Here is a 10788-nt window from a genome sequence, read left to right on the forward strand (position 1 = left end):
TTGTCTTTCTCTGGCAGAGTTTATCAGAGCATATCCACTCTAGCTTGAAGTTAATTTAAAATGAACCACTGAATCTTATGGAACAAAGGCTTCCCCCCATCCTGCCCCTAAAGTGAGGGGATGCTGGTGGTCATGGTAACCAAGAGAAAGAGGTCCTTATTGGTACCAGCTCTAGGGGGTGAGGTTGGGGTGAGGGTGACCTGGGGCTGAATCTCACCAAGTTTGAAGTTGAGGGGCCTACATTTTCCTTCCCCCCGCCCCCTCCAGATTACATTGGGGTGATGTGCAGTTTGTATTTGAAAATAGTTGGTCTCTGAAACACCAGAAACAACCTCTTTGGGGTTTTTTGGTTATTCTGTATCTTGTGAAGGACTGGGTCCTCTCACCCTCTTCCCAGGTGACCTCTGGAACCTTGGGCTGGTCATGAGGCCAAGGTTCCGCCCCACACGAGGTGCAAGCCATCTCTCTGGTCCCTGGTCTGTTAGGGCCCTCTGCTGGTTGTGGAGTCTCATGCCCCTGCGGGCCTCCTGGCCCTCTGCTGCTCCCTGCTGGAGATGCTGCTGTCAGCCGCCTGGGGCTGGTCTGTTGGTCGACTGAGCCCCCCAGCTTCTCCCAGGGTCCCAGAGGCCCGATTCTTGGTGCACCACCACCTTAAAGTGCCTTTCCTGCCTCCCTGGGCCCTCCACTGGCCCTCTCTCTACCTCCGTTATGCCTCAACCTCTGACCCCAACCCCGCGAAAAGACCACAGAACACCAAGGCTGCTGCTGCACGCTACGGGGGTCGTTTACTGGGTCAGGCTAGGTTGGCCTTTCTTAGAGCTACGGCCCCGGACTCTCGGGGATGGGCCTTTTTGGGCTTCAGGGCAAGGCAGAGCCTGGCAGGGGCCTCGGACACACAGCTGGCCCGAGGGGGTCATGCTGCAGGTCATGGAGGCGGGATCCAGGTCCGGTGGTAGTTGCATCTGCCGGTGCACCCTCTGGGCCACGCGGTAGCCGGCCCCATCCGGGCTGCAGCCCTCCAGTTGCCGCTGGCCGGTCACCATCAGACATTGGCCGTCCACCTGCACCACCAGCTCCTCGGGGGTAAAGCCGTAGGCATCCACCTTCATCTGGAAGCCATCCTCTGCGTGGACGTTGTTCCGCGCAGCCACCCCATCGTCCCTGAGCAGCTGTACCGGCAGCGTGGCCACCTGGTTCTGTTCGGCGAGGGCCACGCTGGGACTGCGGGACGCCACCTGGCTCCCGCTGGGGAGACCGCTACCGACCCGCTGCATCCGAGTGAGCAACTGCTGTCCAAGGGCGCGAGGCGCTGGGCGTGGCGCTGGGCGCGCGGGCGACGCATACCGCACCCCCACCCCCACCCAGAGGCCCTAGCGCGACCCGCTGCGAGCAGCCGGGTTCGGCTCCCCTGCGGCCGGGGCGGCCAGTCACGCGAGTCCTGACTCCACGGGTCAGGTTGTCAGCCGCCCTGGCCCGCCGCTGCTGCTCTTACCCTGGCTCCTGCCCCTTTCTCAGGCCCTTCTCCAGCTCAGGGCGGTGACCCACCTGCGGAGGACGACGCGGGAGCCCGACCCTGGAGCGCTCACCAGCACAGGGCAGAGAGAGAGATGGAGCCGCTGGGCTCTTGCCCTTCCAAATATTGGGCCTGAGGACAAGACGGATTGTGTCCCCTGAACAGAGCCAAGGGGGTGTGACCGTGGGGTCTTCCATTCTCCGAACGTCCTTTCTCTGAGCACAATCCTGTGACACATGGGGCTTGGGAGGTGAACGCGACTCCCTGGTTTCCGTCATGCGTCAGAGCGCGGGTCTATCGTGGCAGGCTCTGGGCTGGGCTCCGGGACAAAACGAAGACGCGGGCCTGCCCTCGAGATGCCCACAGCGTTAGGGGGAGAGCCATTCGCATACACCAGGACGTGCGCTCGCATACTTCTACTTCCTCCTCATCTCCGTAGCCTGCTTCGTGACCATGGCCATCCTCTGGCGCTCAGTGCTTTTACAATAATCTTTTATTGCTGAAGTATAACGTAATACTAAAAAGTGCCCCGAAGAGTACAAGGGAATTATCCCACAGAGCACAGCCATGTAACCACTTCAGGGGTCAGGAAATGGAAGTGTTGCTTCTTAATCTCCATTGTAGCTACAATTCTACGTCTGCAGATGTGTGGGACAGGGTCGGGGTGGGCGTGGGAGGGAATATGCCGGGAAACCAACACAACTACAGACCCCAGGGCGGCACTTCTACCCCCAGGCTTAGGAGGTGGGCAGATTCTACGATTCCCCTCAACAGAAGCCTGTTCTCAGATGTTTCTCCAAGTCCCCAAGAAAACAGCAATCTTCACTATCCCGGAAGCCTTCAAAGAGAGATTAGAAGTGAGGAGGAGCCAATCTGGGCTAATGGCTCAGGCTTCACTTGCTGGTCTGGGACCCAGAGACAAGACAGAAAAGTCTGGAAGCTAGAAGTGAAGGGAGCAGCAGAAGACTACAACTCCCATCATGCTCCGGCGCAGCGACGCCTGCGCACTGAGCGCCGGTTGCCCATGCGGCCCTAGGGCTGGGAGCGCCGCGCCGCGCTCCGCTGCGGGGGAGGCCATGGCGGAACCTTCCCAGGCCTCGACCCCGGCTCCGGCTACGCAGCCCCGTCCCCTTCAGTCTCCAACCCCTGCCCCAACTCCGACTCCTGCCCCCAGCCCGGCTTCAGCCCCGACTCCGGCTCCCACTCCGGCACCAGCCCCCGCCCCAGCTGCAGCGCCAGCCGGCAGCACAGGGACTGGGGGTCCCGGGGTAGGAAGTGGGGGGACCGGGAGCGGAGGGGATCCGGCTCGACCTGGTCTGAGCCAGCAGCAGCGCGCCAGCCAGAGGAAGGCGCAAGTCCGGGGGCTGCCGCGCGCCAAGAAGCTTGAGAAGCTAGGGGTCTTCTCGGCTTGCAAGGTGGGGGCGGGGCCTGGGGTGAGAAGGGGCGGGGCTTGGGGCATCCCAGGGCTCGGGTGGGAATGGGGGCACATCTGTGGCTGGGGATGGGTTCCCCATCCCAGTTACAGGGCTGTTGACTGAGTCTTCTGCCGCCAGGCCAATGAAACCTGTAAGTGTAATGGCTGGAAAAACCCCAAGCCCCCCACTGCACCCCGGATGGACCTGCAGCAGCCAGCTGCCAACCTGAGCGAACTGTGCCGCAGCTGTGAGCACCCCTTGGGTAAGGCAGGTAGTGCCCTTGGAGCTGGGGCGGGGGCAGGTGCCGGGTCCCGCTTGGACAGGATGATTTAAGTGCCACAGAGCCTTCTCTGTGGAACCTAAAATGCCTCCTTAAGGAGGGATTGGGTTGGGAGCTTGTATTCTCCCAAGGGAAGAGACAGGAAATTTGCCAGCCCAGAAGAGACAGGGTCCACCCAAGGACTGACGTAGGAGCAGCCACTCTCATTGCTGGTCACACTGGTTGGAGGGACTGAGGCTGTAAATTGGCTGGTGATGAAGAGGGGCGGGAGCTCTGGTGATGTGTCCATTCTTTCCAACCCTACCACCTATCCTTCCTACAGCTGACCATGTGTCCCACCTGGAGAATGTGTCAGAGGATGAGATTAACCGACTGCTGGGTATGGTGGTGGACGTGGAGAATCTGTTTATGTCTGTTCACAAAGAAGAGGACACAGACACTAAGCAGGTCTATTTCTATCTCTTCAAGGTGAGTTTCATCCATGTGAGTGTGAGTGAGCAGAGGAGATGGGGCTGGGGTGTCTACAGCTCCGAGCTCCACTGACCCGTACTCCTCCCCCTTCCTCTTCCTCTAGCTCCTGCGGAAATGCATCCTGCAGATGACCCGGCCGGTGGTGGAGGGCTCCCTGGGCAGTCCCCCATTTGAGAAGCCTAATATTGAGCAGGTGGGGTGAGGAAGGTGGTAAGAGAATGGGGGGCATCTTGGAGGAGTGAGGAGCCTGTGTCCCCCATCTTCCTCAAGCTGAGAACAAGGGACACGTTCAGAGAAGGGAGGATGTTTTGGGCTCAAGATGGGCATGGGGGTAGGAAGGGGGCAGGGTTTTTCTTTACAGAGAGCCCCAGAGCGAGAGGAGAGCTTGAGCCTGCCCTCAGGAAGCACCAGGTTTGGGTAAGAAACCCCGGCTGGCTGCTCACGTCTCCTTCCTGGTCTTGTTCCCTGCCCACTCCTTAGGGCGTGCTGAACTTTGTGCAGTACAAGTTTAGTCACCTGGCTCCTCGGGAGCGGCAGACGATGTTTGAGCTCTCAAAGATGTTCCTGCTCTGCCTTAACTACTGGAAGCTTGAGACGCCTGCCCAGTTTCGGCAGCGGTCTCAGGCCGAGGACGTGGCTACCTACAAGGTCAATTATACCAGGTAGGCCAAGCCGAGGCCAGCAGGGGGGAGGCTGGTAGGCCCAGCCTGGGTCCAGCGTCTCCGTTCTCACATCCTACCTCCCCATTGCCCGCAGATGGCTCTGCTACTGCCACGTGCCCCAGAGCTGTGACAGCCTCCCCCGCTACGAGACCACTCACATCTTTGGGCGAAGCCTCCTCCGCTCCATTTTCACCGTGACCCGGCGGCAGTTGCTGGAGAAATTCCGGGTGGAGAAGGACAAGCTGGTGCCTGAGAAGAGGACCCTCATCCTTACCCACTTCCCAAAGTAAGGCTCGTTCTGGCTAGCAGGATTCTGCCCCAAGTTCACATCCTCCCTGTTGTCCCCTTTTTTCCAGGAAGGCTTCCCGGCATGGCCCCTCCTTCCCCTCCATGAGCCTTCTGGGATCTGGGGGTCTACCTGGCAGACTTGTCTGGGGCCCAGATGCAACTTGCTGGTTTGCCTTTGCGTGTACTAGTCTGGGGATGGCAGGTACATGGCCCAAGTGCTAACATTACCCCTGCCCACGCCCCTGGTAGATGTGACTAATTGTTTCCCACGGGGCCTGGACATGGCCTCAGAGTCCTTCCCAGCACAGCGTGCCAAGAAACCAGAGCTCACGCTTGAGGTGAAACCAATTTCCACCCCTATTGTAGTCCTTTCTGTAAGAGTTTCCTCTGTTCTGCTGCACCTTCCTCTCATTTTAAACCTTGCTCGTAGCTACCCAGTTTAAGAAGCCTTCACTGACTAATGCAGGCCTTTCAATGATCCTTCTCCCGCAGCTGGGAATAGGAGGTGCAGGAGGGGATACTGAGGCCCAGGGTGACTCGTGCCCTTGGCCGGATAGCTCAGGATGGCACCAGCTCAGACCGTGTCCCCCTGTGCTATACACCATGGTGAACTGCGCCTCTGATCTCTGTCCTGGATTGTCCTGTTCTGCCTTTGACTAGGAGCTCCCAAGAGGCCGGAGACTGTGTCTCCCCGTAGTCTGAAGGCTTCTCTGTTCTTTGGCTCCCAGTTCCCTGACAACCCGGCCTCTTTGACCTGCCTCCAGTTCTTCTGGTGTCTCGTCCAGGCTGCTGCCTTGGTTGGAGGACCGAGTTGCGAGACAGACTGTACCCTCCCCACAGATTCCTGTCCATGCTGGAGGAGGAGATCTATGGGGCAAACTCTCCGATCTGGGAGTCCGGCTTCACCATGCCACCCTCAGAGGGGACCCAGCTGGTGCCCAGGCCGGGTATGTGCGCCAGCAGTCTCTCGGCTTGGCCTCCCTGGCAGAGCTCAGCCCTCCCCTGGGGAAGAGGCACTGCGGATGGCAGCAGTGGGGACATGCATCAGGGTATCTGGGGATCCCTTTTGGGGACTCACCACCACTTCTGACCCCCCCATCCCCTGATTTCTCTCACTCTCAGCTACGGTCAGCGCGGCAGTTGTCCCCAGTGCCCCCATCTTCAGCCCCACCATGGGTGGGGGCAGCAACAGCTCCTTGAGCCTGGATTCCGGAGGGGCTGAGCCCATGCCAGGTGGGTGCTTGACCCCTGACCTCTGACTCTCATTCAGCCCTCCCCTCACCTCTCTTGCTGTCCACCGGAGACCCTGCCAACCTTCCCAGCAGGTGAGAAGAGGAAGCTCCCGGAGAACCTGACCCTGGAGGATGCCAAGCGGCTCCGTGTCATGGGCGACATCCCCATGGAGCTGGTCAACGAGGTCATGCTCACCATCACTGACCCTGCCGCCATGCTGGGGCCTGAGGTGGGCAGCCTCGCTCACTGAACAGCGTGGGGAGGGGGCCTCACCAGCCTGAGGCCCCAGCTTACCACCTCTCTTCTGGTGCCCAGACGAGCCTGCTGTCGGCCAACGCAGCCCGGGACGAGACGGCCCGCCTGGAGGAGCGCCGCGGCATCATCGAGTTCCACGTCATCGGCAACTCGCTGACACCCAAAGCCAACCGGCGGGTGCTGCTCTGGCTTGTGGGGCTGCAGAACGTCTTCTCCCACCAGCTGCCGCGCATGCCCAAGGAGTACATCGCCCGCCTCGTCTTCGACCCGTGCGTCCCCAGAAGTGCCCCAACCCCGGCGGCAGCCCCCGTCCTCGGCCCCCACCCCCTCAACCTGTGGGAGTACTTGCTCCTCTGCTCCTGGCACTAAATACAGCCCTGGCCTCCAGGGCTGTAAGGACCTGGGGAGCATTTGGGGAACAGGTGGGGGCAGTGACCTGTCCCCTCTCCCCTTAGGAAGCACAAGACTCTGGCCTTGATCAAGGATGGGCGGGTCATCGGGGGGATCTGCTTCCGCATGTTTCCCACTCAGGGCTTCACAGAGATTGTCTTCTGCGCTGTTACCTCAAACGAGCAGGTCAAGGTGAGTGTGTGTTCCTGGCCCCAGCCCCATCCCACCGCCTGCTCCTGAGTTTGGACTGGGTCAGAGTCACAGTCTCCAGCCCTTCTTTCAGTGGCCAGGCAGTTCCTCCCAGCCCCACAAGGTGGCAGTTGTCCTTTGGTAACTGCATTACGAAAACACTGACAAAGAGTCCCAAAATCTTTTTCTTTTTTAAGATTTATTTTTTTGTTTTAGAGAGAGAGAGCGTGCGAACACACAAACGGCAGCGGGGCGGGGGGGAGGTGCAGAGGGAGAGGGAAGGAAGAGAATCTTGAGCAGACTCCCTGCCGAGCATAGAGCCCGGTGCGGGTCTCCATCTCACAACCCTGAGATCACAACCTGAGCTGAAATCAAGAGTTGGCCACTTAACCGACTCAGCCCCCCAGGCGCCGCTATCAATAATGCTTTTAAATGGACCTGAGTCTCCTTCATTACGAGAACATTCACATATACCAAGGAGTTAATAATTTTTACACTAGCCTTGCGCTGGATGCTAGTCCTGGGTTCTGTCCTTGAATTGGCACAACAGACAACAACCCACAGCTGGTAGGGTCCCTGGTTCTCCTGGTTTATGTAACCCAGATTTGCATGGTGCCCCTGGGTCTTGATGTGTGTGGGAGACGCGCTGTCTTCAGGGTTCAGATTTGAAATGAGTAGGGCCCTTGTGATCCCTCCTCCCCTTTCCCCCTAACTCTGAGGCCCAGGAACTGGGAACCAGTGACATGTGGACGGCAACTTCCTGGTTGGGATTTCAGTGCTGGCCTTACCATGGCTGGCTGGCTGACCTTGGACACATTTCCTAACATAGTTGAGTTTCAGGTTTTGTTTTTTCTTCTGTAAAATGGAGATAAAAATACTTTACCTTGTGGATTAACCTGAGAGGTGGCCTGTAAAGTACCAGGCACCACACCTAGCCCAGAGTAAGCACTTAGAAACCCAGTAGCCTTCCCTTTCTCCCCACAGACCCCCCCTTCCTCTGCCAGTTGCCTTGTCTCCTCCCTGTCCCGGGTCCCCTGGCTGTCCTGACCTCCTATCCAGTCCGCTCTCTCCGTCCGGGCTGCTGCTGAGCCCTGCCCCTCCCCCCAGGGCTACGGGACTCACCTGATGAACCACCTGAAAGAGTACCACATTAAACACAGCATCCTGTACTTCCTCACCTATGCCGACGAGTACGCCATTGGCTACTTCAAAAAGCAGGTGACCCTCGCCTCAGCCCACGCTTGCCTGCTGCCGGGGTCCAGGGGTCATTCTGTCTGGCCCTCTGGTGGGGACGGGATGGGATGGGATGTTCCCTGTTCCATCCAGCACCTATGGGGAAGTCTTCCGTGCCCATCTGCCTGCCTCCTGCGGCCGCCCCAGTGAAGAGTAGGGACCTGTAGGGCAGGAAGGCAGGCTGGAAGAACTGGGAGGCTCTGGAGGGTGGGTTGGGAGGCGCAGCTGACCTGGAACCTCTCCAGGGACAAATTAATCGAGCCCACACAACGCAGAGCATTGTACCAGCTACCACGGAAGGCGATCCGGGAACTGCGGAGAGGGGACGTGGCCTGCACAGCCCCTCAGGGGACTCCTGGGGGAAGGTTTATTCAAGTTGGAAGAGCCTTGCTGAGGGATCGGGTCATAACTGTCCACTCCCTAGGGCTTCTCCAAGGACATCAAAGTGCCCAAGAGCCGCTACCTGGGCTACATTAAGGACTATGAGGGTGCAACGTTGATGGAGTGTGAGCTGAATCCCCGGATCCCCTACACGGAACTGTCCCACATCATCAAAAAGCAGAAGGAGGTGTGTGTGTGTGTGTGTGCGCGCACGTGCACACACAACCCTGGGGCTATTCATGTGCACGGAGGGGTGAGCCCCCGTGTGTGGGTGTGTACCACACGTATGTGCACGTGTGAGTGGGTATGGGCCAGGATCTTGGTTCTTGCTTTGCCTCTCAGTTAGGAGGCGAGGCGCCTGGACTCAGGGGCAGGGCCTCTGACTGTGGCACTGGGAGGGCTGCTGCTGGGGCTGGAGTTGGCTCCTCAGACCCTGCCTCCCCTCAGATCATCAAGAAGCTGATTGAGCGCAAACAGGCCCAGATCCGAAAGGTCTACCCCGGGCTCAGCTGCTTCAAGGAGGGTGTGAGGCAGATCCCTGTGGAGAGCGTCCCCGGCATTCGTGAGCAGGGGTCGGGGCGGGGCGGGCGGGGGGGCAGCCTGCTTGGGGTGTGTTCTCAAATTCTTAGGGTTGCTCTCCCCATTTTTCAGGAGAGACGGGCTGGAAGCCGCTGGGGAAGGAGAAGGGGTGAGTGTTGTGTGGAGGGGGAGGGTGTTGGGGGAGGCAGAAGGACCAAGGGCCTCAGACGTGGCGTCTCTCGCCCCAGGAAGGAGTTGAAGGACCCAGACCAGCTATACACAACCCTCAAGAACTTGCTGGCCCAGATCAAGGTGCGAGACCAGGCTCCCCTCGGGGTGCCTGCACCGGTGGCTGTGGCTCTCTGACCCCTCCTGGGGTGGGTGGTGCTCACAGGTGGGCGGGGGGCACAGCGGGCCAGGCTCCAGCTCGGCTTTTCTCTCCAGTCACACCCCAGTGCCTGGCCCTTCATGGAGCCTGTGAAGAAGTCGGAGGCCCCTGACTACTACGAGGTCATCCGCTTCCCTATCGGTGAGGACGCTCCATTCCGACCCCCTCCTTCCACTTCCACCCCCAAATCTGCTCCTGCCCCTGCCTTCCCTGGGCCCCACGGCCCCCTGTCGGCTGCGCCCCTCCGGCGGACCGCCCCATTCTCCTCAGCCTCTTAAGAGCGTGCCCTTACGTCCTGCTGCCCCAGACCTGAAGACCATGACAGAGCGACTGCGCAGCCGCTACTACGTCACCCGCAAGCTCTTCGTGGCCGACCTGCAGCGGGTCATCGCCAACTGCCGCGAGTACAACCCCCCGGACAGCGAGTACTGCCGCTGCGCCAGCGCCCTGGAGAAGTTCTTCTATTTCAAGCTCAAGGAGGGGGGGCTCATTGACAAGTAGTCTCTGGCTTTGGACCGCAGCCTTGACCTGGAATGTCTCCACCTCGGGTTCTGATCTGGTCGCGAGGGCTAGCCCTGGTGCCCACGTGCCTCTCAGTTTGAGACACTCCAGCCCTCGGCCCTGAAGCCCTTTCTGGATCCTCGGGCGCCCCCACACCTGCAGACAAAGCTTTCCTTGTATCTGACCTTGGGGAGGGGTCTCCTGGGTCTGGGGCTCAGCTCCTCTAAAGTGGTTGGTGGCTAGGGGGTGAGCCCTGCCCGGCCCCGGTGGCCCCCAGCCCTTCCCCCCAGAGCCGTGGAGTCCTGGAGTCCTGGGCCTGACCCGGCCCACTGTTCCTCAAGGGTCAGGACTGCCCATTTTAGCTTGAGGGAGGGGGCTTTAGCGTTTGGAAGTTCAACTGGGACTGGAGGGGCCGTGCCTCACCCTGCACTGTTCTGTCTGTCCCCCAGGAGTTCCGGGCCTGGGGACCATTTATTTCCTGGCATTAATCCCTCAGAGGGAACAATAAAGCTCCTTTTTTTTTCTCTGTGTGACTGTTTCTTTGGTAGGGGCCCCAGCCTTAGGAGGTTGACCCCGTTCCCGCCTGGACCTCCAGCAAAACTAGAGCCTATTAAACCTCGGATGGGGATGCTTGGGTGGCTTGGTCGGTTGAAGCATCTGTCTTGGGCTCCGGTCGTCATCCTGGGACCCTGGGATCGAGCCCCGCGTCGGGCTCCCTGCTCAGTGAGGAGCCTGCTTCACCCTCTCCCTCTGCCACTCCCCCTGCTTGTGCTCTCTCGCTCTTTCTCTCCCAAGTAAATAAAATCTTTAAAAATAAAAAACTCAGATGGTGCTGAGGCCACCCCAGCCAGCCCTAGCCCCACGCTCCTCAGGTGATGGCATGTGCCCAGCTGCAGCCCCCACTTCTCCCCACTCCTGGCTGCTCTGGTCCAGGTGTGGGGGCTGCAGGGGTCCCAGTCTCCACCTGGCCGCCTTGCCCTGGGTGGACCTGGTACAGCTGGCTCAAAAGGAGTGGAGGCGGGGCGGGGTGGCCAAGATGCCGCTCTTGGGGGAGGGGCCAGCAGGACGCC

The 10788-nt window shown here is 59.8% G+C and overlaps 2 protein-coding genes across 3 annotated transcripts; one reads left to right on the forward strand and one right to left on the reverse strand.

Annotated features, from left to right (window-relative positions):
- Positions 1–785: 785 nt before the first annotated feature.
- HSPB9 (heat shock protein family B (small) member 9) lies at positions 786–1274 on the reverse strand. Its single transcript, XM_026512816.2, has one exon. The coding sequence runs from the start codon at positions 1272–1274 to the stop codon at positions 786–788; it is 489 nt and encodes a 162-aa protein (XP_026368601.1).
- Positions 1275–2519: 1245 nt separating this feature from the next.
- On the forward strand, positions 2520–10244 carry KAT2A (lysine acetyltransferase 2A). 2 transcript variants are annotated; one of them, XM_026512818.4, is made up of 18 exons: positions 2520–2928; positions 3067–3190; positions 3531–3676; positions 3783–3872; positions 4160–4341; positions 4436–4627; positions 5470–5576; positions 5752–5862; positions 5952–6091; positions 6178–6386; positions 6573–6699; positions 7804–7914; positions 8354–8497; positions 8758–8872; positions 8962–8998; positions 9078–9141; positions 9274–9358; positions 9525–10244. In XM_026512818.4, the coding sequence occupies exons 1-18, from the start codon at positions 2590–2592 to the stop codon at positions 9716–9718; spliced, it is 2517 nt and encodes an 838-aa protein (XP_026368603.1). In that variant the 5' UTR covers positions 2520–2589; the 3' UTR covers positions 9719–10244. The 2 variants fall into 2 exon arrangements, with proteins under 2 accessions (XP_026368603.1, XP_026368604.1); XM_026512819.4 differs by having other exon boundaries at positions 5955–6091.
- Positions 10245–10788: the final 544 nt, after the last annotated feature.

The sequence above is a fragment of the Ursus arctos genome, unplaced genomic scaffold, assembly GCF_023065955.2.
Source record: "Ursus arctos isolate Adak ecotype North America unplaced genomic scaffold, UrsArc2.0 scaffold_24, whole genome shotgun sequence".
NCBI lineage: Eukaryota > Metazoa > Chordata > Mammalia > Carnivora > Ursidae > Ursus > Ursus arctos.